This window comes from Panthera onca, chromosome X (genome assembly GCF_046562875.1).
Source record: "Panthera onca isolate mPanOnc1 chromosome X, mPanOnc1 haplotype 2, whole genome shotgun sequence".
NCBI classification, from domain to species: domain Eukaryota; kingdom Metazoa; phylum Chordata; class Mammalia; order Carnivora; family Felidae; genus Panthera; species Panthera onca.
The window spans coordinates 62,921,503-62,940,513 of NC_138357.1; the positions used below are offsets into that span (position 1 = coordinate 62,921,503).

General features: G+C 38.0%; 1 protein-coding gene across 1 annotated transcript in view; it reads right to left on the bottom strand.

Moving 5' to 3' along the window:
• Window positions 1-17,475, bottom strand: part of SH3BGRL (SH3 domain binding glutamate rich protein like) — an 87,180-nt gene extending 69,705 nt beyond the window's left edge. Inside the window, exon 1 of the mRNA XM_081793812.1 lies at window positions 17,244-17,475. Within this exon, the coding sequence (XP_081649938.1) occupies window positions 17,244-17,288 (45 nt within the window). The 5' untranslated portion in view covers window positions 17,289-17,475. The remainder of the gene's footprint in view (window positions 1-17,243) is intronic.
• Window positions 17,476-19,011: the final 1,536 nt, after the last annotated feature.

Sequence of the window (19,011 nt, forward strand, 5' to 3'; positions counted from 1 at the left end):
TTCTTTTTTTTACAATTTGTATATGGTACCAGCCTACAATGGTCACCTTTCTTCAAAACTCTTCCCTACTCCAGTTTCCACTAAAGGATGTTACTCTGATCTCTCTTTTTTTTTTTTTTTTTAAATTTCATTTTATTTCATTTTGTCTCATTTTGTTCTCCATGTTTAGGGTGTTATAAATGGAATCATCAAATGTATCATTATAGTCCAGAAAATTGAGGGATGATACATACAATTTTCAATTACTTTAAAGTATGAATATTGTATTAATTCAGTTTTACTGCAATAAAAATTTTGGAAATTGGTTTTCTGATATTGTTTCTCCAAACACTGCAAGATCTTTATTTAACAGTTATGAACTAATCCAATGTGTCAAGAGAAAAAAATGATCCATCTGATTCTTCACCAGTTGGACATAGCCCATTATATAATTGTAGACATGCATCCATGTCTGTGTTTTTATGGAACAGGTTCATCAAGGACTCACATACTCCAAATATCCCCCTCCTACCTCCAATCCATCCTGGTGTCAAAGTATGGCCCGTTCCATTTAGATCAACACCATTTAGTTCATTTTTACTCTGATCTCTCTTAATGAATCCTCCTGTTTCCTTCTGCATCTGCTTCCTTTCACACCATCCTAAATGTGAACATCCACCAAGATACTGTGTTTGTTCTCAGCCCTCTTCTCATCTCACTTTATAATTCCTCCCTCCAAGTGAGCTCTTCTTTCCTATGGTTTCAAGCACTTCTTTGTGAATAACTCTAAAATCTGTCCTCTAGCCACCAACTTCCCCAAGTTATAGTCACACATTTCTCACTATCAACTGCATATCTCCATTTGGATGACATGTTTGTACTTGAATTTAAACATGTCATCAATTTATGCATCAACAAATATTTATTTAGAAACTTACCATGTATAAGCATATTCTGGACAGTAAGGAGCTCATGGTCTGGTGGAGAAGGTAGGTAAGTTGTTATCTCCATTTAATTTTGAAATAGTACTATTCTAAAGTAGAGCTCTACAAAGGATCTTAAATACTGACAGGCCCGTCATTCTGAGAGGAGGAAAGCTAAGACATAAACTGTAAAAACATTGACTTGGCCTCCAAATCTGTTCTTTTATATACAGAAACCCACTTTATATGACTTAATTACTGTGGTAGAGACAATCTCTATAGCTTGAGAAAATGTTTAGAAAAACATTCTAATGCTATTTTTTTTCCCTTTTCAATGTCTATCTTTTTAAACTTATTTATTTAAATTCAAGTTAGTACTAGTTTCAGTGCAGTACTAGTTTCAGGAGTAGAATCCAGTGATTCATCACTTATATATAACACCCAGTGCTCATCCCAACAAGTGCCCCCCCCCTTAATTCCCATCACACATTTAACCCATCCACCCACCTACCTTCCCTCCAGCAACCCTCAGTTTGTTCTCTGTATTTAAGAGTCTCTTATAGTTTGCCTCCTTCTCTGTTTTTATCTTATTTTTCCTTCCCTTGCCCTAAGTTCACTTGTTTTCTTTTTCTTTTTAATTTTTAATATTTATTAGTTTTGAGAGACAGAAAGAGAGTGTGAGCAAGGGAGAGGCAGAGAAACAGAGAGATACAGAATCTGAAGCAGGCTCAAGACTCTGAGCTGTCAGCACAGAGCCTGACACAGGGCTCGAACCCATGAACCGTGAGATCATGTCCTGAGCCAAAGTAGGATGCTTAACCAACTGAGCCACTCAGGCGCCCCCATCTGTTTTGTTTCTTAAATTCTACATTATGAGTGAAATACAACAACATGCGATCTTTTTTATCATATGCTTTTACAAAATAAGGGCTCATTGGTAATCACATGAAATAAATGCTGCTATACATTTTTACTAAAACAAAACCAAAATAGACACATAAATTAATGCTTACCATTTCAACTTCAAATATTTTCAAGAAATCTTATAGTGGCATCAAATAGTGGTCCTTTTTGCAAGTGCGGGTATAAAATTAGGTCATAATGGCCTCACTCATTAGGAGATATTCTAACTACTTTTCTTTATAATTGTTGAAGCAGTTCATGTTTTGGCAACCCAATAATTCAGATTTTGCTTTTTGTTCCCCCAGAATCTCTCAGCATGAGGTATTGCACATTAAGGTATCTAATTGTTGTACCAAGAGCCCCTTTTGAGATGTTCTCTATATATTCCAAGCAACAATATGCTTGTGAACTGTTTACCTGCTTTTAAACATTATCCTAAAAGGACAGTTCTAATATTTCTTTATCCACCCACATTATGCAGTAAAAAAAAATCAAATCCATCTCTATATATGAGAGATTTTCAAAAAGTAATTAGAAATTAATTTATAGAAAATTTACTTGGTCATCTAGACATAGATTATTTAGATAAGATTGTGTTAGATCCTTTGTGTTTTGAAGCATCATAGAGTGCATTACTTTTTATGAAATCTAGAGTCACTGGCTTTCAAAAGTACACATATGCTGTATGGCAGGTAGGACCTCTCCAGAGCAGTCCTTGATATTTGGGCAATATAAGAATTTCCTGGGATGTGTAGTTTTAGTTCTTGAGGTCAACCTTTTGGTAGTCAGACTGAATTCCAAGTGAGATATATAAACTTCTCTCTTAAGGTTCCCATGCAGAGTCTGATCATAACCAATTTTTAAGGGGATATAAGCACATACCAAACAAAAATTATTCTTTAAACTTCCAAATGTAATCGTAAGTACTAATGCAACTGGACAATAAGTCAATGTTTAGTCACAGTTTCCTCATAATATTTTTGTACTTGTCTTTCAACAAGCTTTTCTTAAAAATTCCAAGTCTGGTATAGAATTGGCCTTATCTTGTCACACTTCCTACTTATTCCCTTTAAAATTCACCAAGTCTTTGTCTCTGGAAAACTCTGTATATCATCCCACCACCCTTGATTGTCCTCTCAACATTGCTTAGAAAATATAAACTTAATATTCCTAAATTTTTAAATAGAAATTTATTGAAAAAGCCTCACCCCAACTACTGCATCTTTTGAGTTCAAAATAGTTAGCTGATACACAAGACCAAAAATATTTAAGTTTCTGAAAGTGTGAAATCAAATACTATAATTTTCAGTAATGGATTTCTAAAACACTTGTAGAAGCTTTCTTCCATGATACTCTCATTTTATGACAGCTATATTCCATTTGTCGGGGTTATGAGAAGTACAGAAAGGTTTAGTGACCTACACATCACATGGGCAATACCTCACCCTAAAGCTACCTGCTCTAGCTGAAAGCTTAAAATCCATTCTAAAAACAATTTCTCTCATCTACTTTTAGTTAGACTGCCTTACACAAGTAATTTTCTTATGTTGAGATAAAAGTACATATTCTGCATTCTAAGTAATAGAACATATTGAGCTATTATGACTTTGATTTTCTGCTCTGAAGAATTCTAAGTTCTCTACATGATATAACAGACCACCAGAATTATTCTTGGTGCTGCTATAAAGCAATTAATTAAGAAGTACTTTTCATGATTTACCCAGTTTGTCAGAAAACCAATTTTGCAATGACTTATAAATTAATTTTAAAGCCACATTCATAGTGGATAATCAGTAAATACCAACCAGAAGGCCAAATAGCATAGTTGTTAAGATCATGAGCTCTGGCATCAGACAAAGCTGGGGGAGGGGTGCTTTGCTAGCTCTCTTGACCCTGTTTCCTCTTCTTAAAAATGGACAATGTTAAGAGTACTGACTTTGTTGAGTTATCACAAGAATTCAATGATATAATGTATGTAAAGTTCTTACCACTATCCCTGGTACATTTTAAGAGCTCACTGGCAAATTATTTGCGTGAGAATTTTAAGTGAGATAATTTATCATATTTTTAACCTATCCTCATCTTCCTTCTAAATAAACTGAAATACCACACTGGACAGAATGGTTTCTGATATTGCAGCTACTATTAAGTATATATTTAGTGTTTTATTTTTATTTTTTAATTGTTTTAATGTTTATTTATTTTTGAGAGAGAGACAGAACACAAGTGGGGGAGGGGCAGAGAGAGAGGGAGACACAGAATCTGAAGCAGGCTCCAGTCTCTGAGCTGTCAGCACAGAGCCTGACGTGGGGCTCGAACTCACAAACCTCAAGATCATGACCTGAGCTGAAGTCGGACGCTTAACCAACTGACCCACCCAGGTGCCCCTATATTGACTGTTTTAATTTTAACATTGAGAAATATGCTGCACTTAATGATGAAATAATTGGCTAAGTGGTGGTGGTAAAACAGACAAAATTTTCCCAAATTGTAACTGTTAACTGAAATAAATATTCTCTGGTATTTAAAAGGTAAAGTTCTATTTGTTTTGACTCACTGTTGGAAATCCCCTAAACAAAAATGTTTGGCTTTAACTCCAACTCTGATAGGGTCTCATTTTCAGAAAGGACTAAGCCAAAGGGCCAGAACTCAGACTAGAATCCAGAACCAGAGTTTACAAGTCATACTAGTACTGCCTTTCTAATAAAGTTAGAAGGTAAGAATCAAAGAAAGCCATCTCTGAATTATGTTGGTTTATAGCAACATAAAAAAATTTTTTAGAGAAAAGAATCAAAGTCATAAAACTTCAATACATGGCACAAATGCTATTTTAAAATCTGCCCTTGGCTAGGCAATTTTTTCACTTTAGAGAAAGAGAGTACAAGTTGCAGGAGAGGGGCAGAGGGAAAGAGAAGGAGAATCTTAAACAGGCTCCACTCACAGCACAGAGCATGATGCAGGGCTCAATCTCATGACCCTCAACCAACTGAGTCACCCAGGCACCCCTATGCAATTTTATTTTTATTTTAAAGAAAGAACTAAAATGTATCTAAAACTGATGCTGCTAACCAACCCCCTTACTTCCCTCAGTTGCACCGAATTCATGTACAGATTATGGATGAAGACACATTTCCCTGCTTAGGCATCATATAGTCTTTTTTCCCAACATTTATTTATTGTTGAGAACAGAGAGAGAAAAGCATGATCAGGGGACGGGCAGAGAGAGAGGGAGATAAAGAATCTGAAGCAGTCTCCAGGCTCTGAGCTGTCAGCAGAGAGCCCAACACATGGCTCAAACTCACAAGCCATGAGATCATGACCTGAGCAGAAGTCAGGTGCTTGACTGAGCCACTCAGGCGACCCAGGCATCATCCAGTGTTAAATGATAATTATAGATCCATAGTCACATGAGATTTTAATGTACTATTGACCTAATGTTTGTTCAATACCTATACACTAAAAGGATGTGAAAATTATACAGTGTTTAGGAGTGGTTTCTGGAGTCAGAACAACTTGGGTTCTAATCCTAGTTCTGCCATTTGTAACTCTTTGATTTGAAGAATATACCTAATGGTTCTGGGTCTTAGGGATACTCTCAAGTGCATGAAATAGATATAATAATAGTACTTACATCCCAGTGTCATTATAAGGATTGAACTAATTAAGATTATGTATGTAAAACACTGGGCACAGTGCCTGATATATATAATGCATAAATAAATGTTAGCTTTTACTATTACTAGACTCAAATCTTGATTAGTCACATTAATGAACGAGTAATAAAATAAAAAACCTAGCAACACTGACACTGTATACTTTTATATATAAAATCTTTGAATTTGTCATGATTTTTTAAAATTTATATTTAATTTTTGCCTAATGGTTCTGGCAATCTGCAAAACTTTAAACAACCTAATAAAGCCAAAATGTGAAGGACTGGGCTAGCAAATTAGCCCTTTGCTTAAAATTCTGCTCAACTGGCCAAGTGTAAATGCCAGTTTTGGCTCTCTTATTAATAAAAAGTCATAATAAATGAGGTGCCCCTTCTCTCTAAATATACGTTTGTTTAATCTTGGTCTGGATTGGAGGAAATAATTCAGTACTAGGTTTAAAAGGCCTCCTGGTGATGTTCGGAAGATGGCGGCATAGGAGGACGCTGGGCTCACCACGCATCCTGCTGATCACTTAGATTCCACCTACACCTGCCTAAATAACCCAGAAAAACACCAGAAGACTAGCAGAATGGAGTCTCCGGAGCCAAGCACAGACGAGAGGCCCACGGAAGAGGGTAGGAAGGGCGGAGAGGTGGTGCGCACTGCTCAGACTGGCGGGAGAGAGCCGGGGCAGAGGGGCAGCTTGTTGGCCAAGCAGAGCCCCCGAGTCTGGCTTGCAAAAGCGGAGGGGCCAGACAGAGTGTGTTCCAACAGCAAGCGGGACTTAGCATCTGGGAGGTCATAAGTTAACAGCTCTGCTCAGAAAGTGGGAAGGCTGGAGGACAAAGGGAGGGAGAGTTGCTGAGCCCTGGGATGACAGAGCTCAGTTTGGCGGGGAACAAAGGCGCTCACCAGCGCCATCTCCCTCACCCATCCCCCAGCCAAAATCCCAAAGGGAACCAGTTCCTGCCAGGGAACTTGCTTGCTCCACAAAAACACCCAACACTGTGCTTCTGCGGAGCCACCCATCTGGCAGCGGGTCTGACTCTCTCCCGCTGCCAGAGGGCCCCTCCTGAAGTGGAACACCTAAGGAGAAGCAAGCTAAGCCTGCCCCTCCTGCCCCCGTGCACCTTGCCTACCCACCCCAGCTAATACGCCAGATCCCCAGCACCACAAGCCCGGCAGTGTGCAAGTAGCCCAGATGGGCCACGCCACCCCACAGTGAATCCCGACCCTAGGAGAGGGGAAGAGAAGGCACACACCAGTCTGACTGTGGCCCCAGAGGTGGGCTGGGGGCAGACATCAGGTCTGACTACGGCCCCGCCCACCAACTGCAGTTATACACCACAGCACAGGGGAAGTGCCCTGCAGGTCCCCACCACTCCAGGGACTATCCAAACGATGAAATGGAAGAATTCCCGTCAAAAGAATCTCCAGGAAATAACAACAGCTAATGAACTGACCAAAAAGGATTTAAATAAGATAACAGAAAGTGAATTTAGAAAAATAGTCATAAAATTAATCGCTGGGCTTGAAAACAGTATAGAGGACAGCAGAGAATCTCTTGCTACAGAGATCAAGGGACTAAGGAACAGTCAGGAGGAGCTGAAAAACACTGTAAACGAGATGCAAAATAAAATGGAAACGACCACGGCCCGGATTGAAGAGGCAGAGGAGAGAATAGGTGAACTAGAAGATAAAATTATGGAAAAAGAGGAAGCTGAGAAAAAGAGAGATAAAAATATTCAGGAGTATGAGGGGAAAATTAGAGAACGAAGTGATACACTAAAGAGAAATAATATACGCATAATTGGTATCCCAGAGGAGGAAGAGAGAGGGAAAGGTGGTGAAGGTGTACTTGAAGAAATAATAGATGAGAACTTCCCTGATTTGGGGAAAGAAAAAGGCATTGGAATCCAAGAGGCACAGAGAACTCCCTTCAGATGTAACTTGAATCGATCTTCTGCATGACATATCATAGTGAAACTGGCAAAATACAAGGATAAAGAGAAAATTCTGAAGGCAGCAAGGGATAAACGTGCCCTAACTTATAAAGGGAGACCTATAAGACTCGTGACTGATCTCTCTTTTGAAACTTGGCAGGCCAGAAAGGACTGGCACGAGGTCTTCAATGTGTTGAACAGAAAAAATATGCAGCCGAGAATCCTTTATCCAGCAAGTCTGTCATTTAGAATAGAAGGAGAGATAAAGGTCTTCCCAAACAAACAAAAACTATAGGAATTTGTCACCACTAAACCAGTCCTACAAGAGATCCTAAGGGGGATCCTGTGAGACAAAGTACCAGACACATCACTACAAGCATAAAACATACAGACATCACAATGACTCTAAACCCATATGTTTCAATAATAACACAATGTAAATGGATTAAATGCGCCCACCAAAAGACATAGGGTATCAGAATGGATAAAAAAGCAAGACCCATCTATTTGCTGTCTACAAGAGACTCATTTTAGATCTGAGGACACCTTTAGACTGAGAGTGAGGGGATGGAAAACTATTTATCATGCTACTGGAAGCCAAAAGAAAGCTGGAGTAGCCATACTTATATCAGACAAACTAGACTTTAAATTAAAGGCTGGAACAAGAGATGAAGAAGGGCATTATATAATAATTACAGGGTCTATCCATCAGGAAGAGCTAACAATTAGAAGCGTCTATGCGCCAAATACGGGAGCCCCCAAATACATAAAAAAATTACTCATAAACATAAGCAACCTCATTGATAAGAATGTGGCAATTGCAGGGGACTTTAACACTCCACTTACAGAAACGGATAGATCATCTAGACATACGGTCAATAAAGAAACAAGGGCCCTGAATGATACATTGGATTAGATGGACTTGACAGATATATTTAGAACTCTACATCCCAAAGCAACAGAATATACTTTCTTCTCGAGTGCACATGGAACATTCTCCAAGATAGATCATATACTGGGTCACAAAACAGCCCTTCATAAGTTTACAAGAATTAAAATTATACCATGCATACTTTCAGACCACAATGCTATGAAGCTTGAAATCAACCACAGGAAAAGTCTGGAAAACCTCCAAAAGCATGGAGGTTAAAGAACACCCTACTAAAGAATGAATGGGTTAACCAGGCACTTAGAGAAGAAATTAAAAAATATATGGAAACAAACGAAAATTAAAAGACAACAATCCAAACTCTTTGGGATGCAGCGAAGGCAGTCCTGAGAGGAAAATACATTGCAATCCAGGCCTATCTCAAGAAACAAGAAAAATCCCAAATACAAAATCTAACAGCACACCTAAAGGAAATAGAAGTAGAACAGCAAAGGCAGCCTAAACCCAGCAGAAGAGGAGAAATAATAAAGATCAGAGCAGAAATAAACAATATAGAATCTAAGAAAACTGTAGAGCAGATCAATGAAACCAAGAGTTGTTTTTTTGAAAAAATAAACAAAATTGACAAACCTCTAGCCAGGCTTCTCAAAAAGAAAAGGGAGATAACCCAAATAGATAAAATCATGAATGAAAATGGAATTATTACAACCAATCCCTCAGAGATACAAACAATTATCACGGAATACTATGAAAAATTATATGTCAACAAATTGGACAACCTGGAAGAAATGGACAAATTCCTAAACACCCACACTCTTCCAAACTCAATCAGGAGGAAATAGAAAGCTTGAACAGACCCATAACCAGTGAAGAAATTGAATCAATTATCAAAAATCTCCCAACAAATAAGAGTCCAGGACCAGATGGCTTCCCAGGGGAGTTCTACCAGACCTTTAAAGCAGAGATAATACCTATCCTTCTCAAGCTATTCCAAGTAATAGAAAGGGAAGGAAAACTTCCAGACTCATTCTATGAAGCCAGTATTACTTTGATTCCTAAACTAGACAGAGACCCAGTAAAAAAAGAGAAATACAGGCCAATATCCCTGATGAATATGGATGCAAAAATTCTCAATAAGATACTAGCAAATCGAATTCAACAGCATATAAAAAGAATAACTCACCATGATCAAGTGGGATTCATTCCTGGGCTGAAGGGCTGGTTCAACATTCGCAAATCAATCAACGTGATACATCACATTAATAAAAGAAAAGATAAGAACCATATGATCCTGTCGATCGATGCAGAAAAGGCCTTTGACAAAATCCAGCACCCTTTCTTAATAAAAACCCTTGAGAAAGTCGGGATAGAAGCAACATACTTAAACATCATAAAAGCCATTTATGAAAAGCCCACAGCTAATATCATCCTCAATGGACAAAACCTGAGAGCTTTTTCCCTGAGATCAGGAACACGACAGGGATGCCCACTCTCACCACTGTTGTTTAACATAGTGCTGGAAGTTCTAGCATCAGCAATCAGACAACAAAAGGAAATCAAAGGCATCAAAATTGGCAAAGATGAAGTCAAGCTTTCACTTTTTGCAGATGACATGATACTATACATGGAAAATCCGATAGACTCCACCAAAAGTCTGCTAGAACTGATACATGAATTCAGCAAAGTTGCAGGATACGAAATCAATGTACAGAAATCAGTTGCATTCTTATTCACGAACAATGAAGCAACAGAAAGACAAATAAAGAAACTGATCCCATTCACAATTGCACCAAGAAGCATAAAATACCTAGGAATAAATCTAACCAAAGATGTGAAAGATCTGTATGCTGAAAACTATAGAAAGCTTATGAAGGTAATTGAAGAAGATATAAAGAAATGGAAAAACATTCCGTGCTCATGGATTGGAAGAATAAATATTGTCAAAATGTCAATACTACCCAAAGCTACCTACACATTCAATGCAATCCCAATCAAAATTGCACCGGCATTCTTCTCGAAACTAGAACAAGCAATCCTAAAATTCATATGGAACCACAAAAGGCCCCGAATAGCCAAAGTAATTTTGAAGAAGAAGACCAAAGCAGGAGGCATCACAATCCCAGACTTTAGCCTCTACTACAAAGCTGTCATCATCAAGACAGCATGGTATTGGCACAGAAACAGACACGTAGACCAATGGAATAGAATAGAAACCCCAGAACTAGACCCACAAACGTATGGCCAACTCATCTTTGACAAAGCAGGAAAGAACATCCAATGGAAAAAAGACAGTCTCTTTAACAAATGGTGCTGGGAGAACTGGACAGCAATATTCAGAAGGATGAAACTAGACCACTTTCTCACACCATTCACAAGAATAAACTCAAAATGGATAAAGGACCTGAATGTGAGACAGGAACCCATCAAAACCCTAGAGGAGAAAGCAGGAAAACATCTCTCTGACCTCAGCCGTAGCAATCTCTAACTCAACACATCCCCAAAGGCAAGGGAATTAAAAGCAAAAATGACTTACTGGGACCTTATGAAGATAAAAAGCTTCTGCACAGCAAAGGAAACAACCAACAAAACTAAAAGGCAACCAACGGAATGGGAAAAGATATTTGGAAATGACATATCGGACAAAGGGCTAGTATCCAAAATCTATAAAGAGCTCACCAAACTCCACACCCGAAAAACAAATAACGCAGTGAAGAAATGGGCAGAAAACATGAATAGACACTTCTCTAAAGAAGACATCCGGATGGCCAACCGGCACATGAAAAGATGTTCAACGTCGCTCCTTATCAGGGAAATACAATCAAAACCACACTCAGATATCACCTCACGCCAGTCAGGGTGGCCGAAATGAACAAATCAGGAGACCCTAGATGCTGGAGAGGATGTGGAGAAATGGGAACCCTCTTGCACTGTTGGTGGGAATGCAAATTGGTGCAGCCACTCTGGAAAACAGTGTGGAGGTTCCTCAGAAAATTAAAAACAGACCTACCCTATGACCCAGCAATAGTACTGCTAGGAATTTACCCAAGGGATACAGGAATACTGATGCATAGGGGCACTTGTACCCCAATGTTTATAGCAGCACTCTCAACCATAGCCAAATTATGGAAAGAGCCTAAATGTCCATCAACTGATGAATGAATAAAGAAATTGTGGTTTATATACACAATGGAGTACTACATGGCAATGAGAAAGAGCGAAATATGGCCCTTTGTAGCAACGTGGATGGAACTGGAGAGTGTGATGCTAAGTGAAATAAGCCATACAGAGAAAGACAGATACCATATGGTTTCACTCTTATGCGGATCCTGAGAAACTTAACAGAAACCCATGGGGGAGAGGAAGGAAAAAAAAAAGAGGTTAGAGTGGGAGAGAGCCAAAGCATAAGAGACTCTTAAAAAACTGAGAACAAACTGAGGGTTGATGGGGGGTGGGAGGGAGGGGAGGGTGGGTGATGGGCACCTTTTGGGATGAGCACTGGGTGTTGTATGGAAACCAATTTGACAATAAATTTCATATATTGAAAAAATAAATAAATAAATAAATAAATAAATAAATAAATAAAAGGCCTCCTGGTGGGCTATAAAGTATAACTGAAAGCAGATGATCAGATAATCACCAACAGCTTCTCACTATGTTTAATTTTATCAGTAAGAAACAAAATATAACCATGGATAATTCAATTAAAGCATAAAATATTTCTATAAAAGATATATGTTTGAGGCACCTAATTGCTCAGTCAGTTAACCATTGACTCATGACTGCAGCTCAGGTCATGACCTCACAATTCTTGAGATCAAGTCCCTCATTGGGTTTTGTGCTAACAGTACAGAGTTTGCTTGGGATTTTCTCTTCCTCTCCTTGCCCCTCCCCAGCTTGCACTCTCCCCCTCTCTCTCTCAAAAATAAATAAATAAACTTGGGGCGCCTGGGCGGCTCAGTAGGTTGAGCATCTGACTTCAGCTCAGGTCATGATCTCACAGTCTGTGAGTTCGGGCCCCGCATCAGGCTCTGTGCTGACAGCTCAGGGCTTGGAGCCTGCTTCAGATTCTGTGTCTCTCTCTCCCTCTGTCCCTCCCCTGCTCATGCTCTGTCTCTCTCTGTCAAAAATAAACATTAAACAAAAATTAAAAACATAAATAAATAAATAAACTAAAAAAAGATATATATTTGACTGTGTGATATATATTTTAGAGAAGAATTTAGAGATTAACCACAGAGAATTAGAACACTTAACCTGAGTGTATCTGAGGTGTCAATTTTTTTTTTCAGGTCAACTCAAGGGGAGCATTGACCTTACAGTTTATTGATCAAAACTCCTCCTCAGTAGAGAAATTAGTCTTTGAGCTAGAGACAAATCCACTTTATCTTTCTCTTCTACCAGATTATAAATCTAATTTTATACTAAATTTCCAAAATACATTCTTCTCTGAAACCATTTGACTTTTAAAAGCTCAAAAATCATCATCACCAATAATTGTGTTTTCCAACCCTCTTTAAGTTGGGCAAAATTATTCCAAAAACTTTGTCATTATTGTTTTGAAATTGAGGAAGTCAGTCATCAAATATAGAGCATCAGGCTGAAGGTGCTGATATTGAGTTCCTGCATTTGCCAAGTGAAAGCTATCATTTCCCACTGTTTAGAACATCCAAAAAGTATGTCAATGCGTTCATATGATGAACAGTTTCTGATTTTGTCCTTTTAAGTAGTTTATCAATACCTTTAAATAGCATTCAAGCAAATCTTGACAGTTATAACAAAGACTATAGCATACATCAAATCAATGTTCAACTTATAAATGCAGAGTCAGAACAGCAAAATACTCTGTCACCTAAAATACAATTACTTGGGAATCATATAGATGAATAGCTGTAGTTTAATTATTCCACATCTATATTATCCAAATGAAAAAAAAATACTGTGACTCATGCTTTGGTAATCACAAGCATTTGTTTTACTTAAATGTTTTTATAACTTGTATAGCAGATACTGTCCTAAAGAAAAATTATGTATATTTCATTTATTCATTAGTAATAGCTTATGTTTTAGCAGTCATAAAAAAGATCATCTTACAAATTTTATTTCATAAATAAAACCCCTAGAAATGATCTATCCTACCACAATCTTAACATTTCTACACCAAGCACACCTAGAATGTATAGAGACCAAACAATGGAGATTATTATGGGTCCAAGGAAAAGAAGTTTGAGAAAAAAAAAATAAAAACCTCTCAAACCAGTTAAAAATCTCTAAGCAATCATCACTCTAGCAATTCTGATCAAAGGCCAATATTGATTTTTGTTAAAAGTTATTGAAATTTATTTTTATAGGTCTGTGCTTATTATTTTTCCATTAAATACAAATTTATAGGGCATTACAATCTCGAGGAAAAAAAACCATGGTGTACACTTCTGTGTTACAGTGGGTCAAGACATGCACACCAGCTCTGAACAGGCAGAAACCACTAAATCACTTCCTATGAACAGACAACTTTGGAACTGCATTGCTACTAAATTGTTTCCATAAAAAGAAACAATATTAATGCCTGAATTTCCATACCTTGATCTATAAAAAACAGTTCCAAATGGGCATGTCTCTATCTCCCTGTCCTTGAGTGAATGGTCATCTACCCCATTTAACTGGCATTCAGCTTTGGACATACTATCCCTCCTCCACATCAGCTCCTCTTTTTTCTAACCTCTGGGTGTGTGTGTGTGTGTGTGTGTGTGTACACAGACACACACATACTCAGGCAATTCTTCCACTTAAAGGGCATAGTTATTTCTGTGCCTCTCACCTCATATTCACATTTCTCTTCTCATGCCTCCTAGCTATCATGCACCAGTGGAACAATATATTTGTTGGTGGTTAAACACATGTTACTGGATTCAAACAGCTTCTATTAGATACAAATTCTGTGGCTTCTTACTTATGTGACCTTGGAAAGTTGTTTAACATTTCTGAACCTGTATTTCCTTAACCTAAAAAGAGAGATAATCATAAGACCTGAGTCATAGGACTAAAAATTGTCAAGAAAAAATTAAATAGTACTTGACACAATTAAGTGTTCCCACTACTATTATTATTATGACTTTCTAGAAATCCGTTGCAAAAATCAACATACTTACTTTCATTTCTAAATTTTTGAGAAGCAAGTGTTACTCTTCTGTATTGGGACAGAGTTAAGTAAATGTTTGAAAACTTTTCTGTTTTTTTAAATCAGGCTATGAGGGAAAAAGAGTCTTGAAATAAAAACAGAATAACTTAATATTGTTTTAGAATTATCATAGATCCTCCCCTGCCTGACAAAACATCTAATATTGGTTATTTTGTAACAACCATTAGGAAGAGTCAGAAAACCATCAGAAATTATCAGTCCAAAATCAAAAGCTTTCTTTTAAATGCTCTTCAGAGAACTACACTAAATCACTTATAAGACTATCTCACTTTGAGTAATTTTTGGGTTCCTATTATGATTTTTACCCTAAAATTTCTAAATTGTGTGTTAAAAACTATATGGTAGCAATCTTAAGGGAAAAACTTAGTATTGCCACTTGAATATTTCCCATTTATGTTATAAATGAGCTCTTCCTGAAGTACACTCACTTTATACCATTTTAGTATTATTTAAAAGTATGCATAATTTATAAAAAAATAAGAATTTATTTTGTCAATATGTATAATTTTGATAACAGGCTGAAAAGAACTATAATTACTTAAATAACAGACAAATCTAATTATGCATAAGAAAAAATTGAAACAAAACACAAATAGCATAAATATTTACTATTTGTAGAGTCTTCAACATTCTAGTCTAACAATGTACATAATAAGAGACAGCAGTTATTTTTTAAGGCCCTTAGAAACTTAAATCTTAATAAAGAGAGAGGTACAATTGTTCTTACTTTGATAGAAATTCTGAATGGAGTTTCTTTTTGAATATACTTTTGGAGGAGGGGTAGAAGAACAAGAAAGCAAAGAATAAATAGCAGTACTGTAACTGCATATCACCCAAAATGAAACTAACTTCCTGATCTGTTCAATCTAATCAGGAATTTAACCAAAGTTATTAAGCTGGTCTTTCAAATTTTACAATTGTTATACTGGACTTGAGACTCTGAGCAACTCAAATGTTACTCTGAAATATCAGAATATATATGGATAATAATGAGGCAAGAAGCTCATAAAATAAAGTTCAAAGGCAATATAAAAAGTTCTCTTTATGTTTTCAACCTAAAGTTGTCCAAAAAATGTAAAGTTAAGTATTCTACCTGAAAACTGTCTGAACATACCCACACACGGTGACCAGAGAAGATAAAGTTCAAAGTTCAAGGTTCCTGTGATTTCACATAAGCTTCAGTTTAATTTTTTTTTTAGTGTTTATTTATTTTTGAGAGAGAGAGAGAGAGAAACAGTGCTAGCAGGGGAGGGGCAGAGAGAGGGAAACACAGAATCCAAAGCAGGCCCCAGGCTCTGAGAGGTCAGCACAGAGCCCCATGCGGGGCTTGAACCCACGAATCGTGAGATCATGAACTGAGCCAAAGTGGGACACTCAACCCACTGAGCCACCCAGGCACCCCCAGAACCTTCAGTTTTATCCCAAACCCACTTAGGGGGTAAATAAACAAAACAAAAATAAACAATAACAGTGAAAACATGGAATAGCTGCTGCTCTAAAGCTCAGAAGAGGGATGCAGTTCCTACATCCTACATCCTGAACTCACACATAAGAAATGTGCTACTTACTGTTAGCTTTTCCCTTGAGTTGTGAAAAACAGGCACTTTCATTTATCATGGATATACACTCAGCTTTCACCCCAGTTTACCCTATTGCTCCCCACAGCTGCTGATATATTATTCTAAATTAAAAGCACATGAATCCAGTGGGGACCTGTCCTATCATTTTAAGAAGCAGCAACTGGAGGGGTGCCTGGGTGGCTCAGTGGGTCCTACTTCAACTCAGGTCATGATCTCAAGGTTCCTGGGTTCGAGCCCCATGTCTGGCTCTTTGCTGGTAGCTCAGAGCCTGGAGACTGCTTCAGATTCTGTGTCTCCCTCTCTGTCTGCCCCTCAGCTGCTCACGTTCTGTCTCTCTCTCTCTCTCTCAAAATAAGTAAATAAATAAATAAATAAATAAATAAATAAACATTAAAAAAAAAAGCAAGTGGAGTCTGCCTCTACACAAGAAGCCACTTATTTTTTAGTTCCATTTTTAGTTCTCAATATAGTTGACGCAGTTAGAAATATTACAAGTAAAATCTTTTGAAAAAACAAAAAAGAAAAAAATCAAAATAAGGGGCAATATGGAAGGAAAAAACAGGCCCCTTGTCACATTAAAGTTAAAAAAACCCCACAACTTTGCATCATTGTTCCCAAAATCCCCTCCCATTCTGCCTAGTTCTAACACTTTTTAGGCTGAATTTAAACACCCTCTCCCACACATTGGCAATATAACTCTCTGATTAAAGGGGTCTCACTTCAAAAATAATCACAATGCCTAAATAGGCCTCCACTCAATTATCTTCAGTTAGCAAGTTCTGCATCCTTACAGAACTGCACTCCTGCCCTTGATCTCAGTACCTAGAAGCACAAATGGCAAATTTCCCACTCCAGAAACTCACCAGTGTGTGATTTTACTTGCCTTCTTCCCCTAACCTTAAAGACCCTAAGCCACCATCTCCCATCTACCAAAACTCAGTAGCCTTCTTTTTCCTTCAAAGAAGAAATGTGGTTCTAACATAAGGCAAACAAAGCTAAACCCCATGGAAAAATGAAATCGATGCAACAAAGAGAAGAAATAGAAGAAGGGGAGGAGGGGTGGAAGATGTGTGTGTCTTCTGAAAAAACAGCTGCCAGAGGAACTTCAATTTAAGGGTTCTGGGGCAGAAGGAGACTGGTATGTAGGAAAACAAAGTGGTCTCCCCACCCTCCTTACCGCCGTAGAACCAGAGGAAGATGCAATATACACACGGATCACCATCCTGGGAACGATGGCCGGCCGCTGTTGTTTGGGTCCTGCAAAGGGCTAGAGAGCAGCTGCCGCAAAGGCTGGAATCCAGCTAGAGGTGGAACAGAGGTTGGAAGAGAAGGGTGGGGGAAGTTAGAAAGGGAAATTGCCAGAGACCCGCCTCCTCCCTTGACTGCTTTCACTGAGCTAAGAACACTGCAGTCTCAGCCCCAAAGCCCGGAAAACACAGGCTCATTTGCATCATTTCTATTTTTTTTTATTAGGGAATCTCGAATAACACCGCGAGATCTGTTGAAACATTTACTTTTTACTATTCTCTCCCCGAGAAGAGGTAGAGGAGAAAGAAAAAAAACAAAAGAAAGGGTTGAATTAAATTATATTAAAATGAAGGACATTTTCCCACAGAAACTAAAAGTTCTGTGCATAACTTCCTGGTCAGAAATGTATGCAAATAAGACAGACCTTTCTTGAAATAAGAGGCTCTATGTTGAATACAGACACTGGTAAGAAAGCCCATGCTTTCCAAGCCTTGTGCATTTTAAGACTCCTATTATGTAGTGATTATCTAATGTTAGTTGGTAGCAGAAATTAGGCACTGAAGAAGTAACCAATGACACAGAAGGTTTAAGAAGTTTCAGGTTTCTCTAAGCCCAGAAACGGCAGGACTAGTTTTCTTTCTGTTTCGTTTTTTGTTATGATAGGGAATCCTGTCTCTGTGAAAATTCACAGGAGGCCTGACTGGCAAACTCAATAATGGAGGAAGAAATTGCAAACAATAACAAAATTGAAAATACAGTGTAAGAAAGTGAATGACTTTTTGCTTTGTTTTGTTTTTTTTTTTAACTGACTGAAGAAAGGGAGTTTGAATCGTATGTTGCAGAGATGTTTAAATGATGAACAGAGAAAATAAACGGTTATTTATAACTCTAGGGAAATGAATAAACAATTGATAATGTCTAGAGAGGGACCCTGTACTTCAGAGTGTAATTTCATTATCCCAGATTATGTCATATGAACAGAAATAAGAAACTTGCGGGGCGCCTGGGTGGCTCAGTCAGTTGAGCGGCCGACTTCGGCTCAGGTCATGATCTCACGGTCTGTGAGTTCGAGCCCCGCGTCAGGCTCTGTGCTGACAGCTTAGAGCCTGGAGCCTGTTTCGGATTCTGTGTCTCCCTCTCTCTGACCCTCCCCTGTTCATGCTCTGTCTCTCCCTGTCTCAAAAATAAATAAAACTTAAAAAAAAAAAAAAAAAAGAAATAAGAAACTTGCAAGATGAATAAGAGTAAGGTGAGGTAGTCACTTATCTGTCCTACTTCTTTCCTTTTCCTTTGCAGTTTTTCCTCCCTCTCCATTCTAGTGGTGTAATCACCTTTGTCTAGGTTCATTCATTGTAATACCTTCCTAACTGTTCCCTATTCACAGGTTCTCCCTTCTTCAATCTATGTGATCCATACAACAACCTTGAAGGGTGGATATTATAACAATTTTACAGATGAAGAAACTGAGACTCAGGAAAATAAGTAATTTTCCCAATGTCATATAGCTGGTAAATTCCAGAGTCAGTACTAGACCTTAAGTCAACCAACTTCAAAGGCCACCCTCTTGCCCATCCTGTATCACATTGACCAGAATAAGGAAAGTACTCAATAATAGTTAGCTATCTTTCCTTCTAAAATATTACTTTCATACAGGGCACCTGGGTGGCTCAGTTGGTTGAGTGTCCGACTTCGGCTCA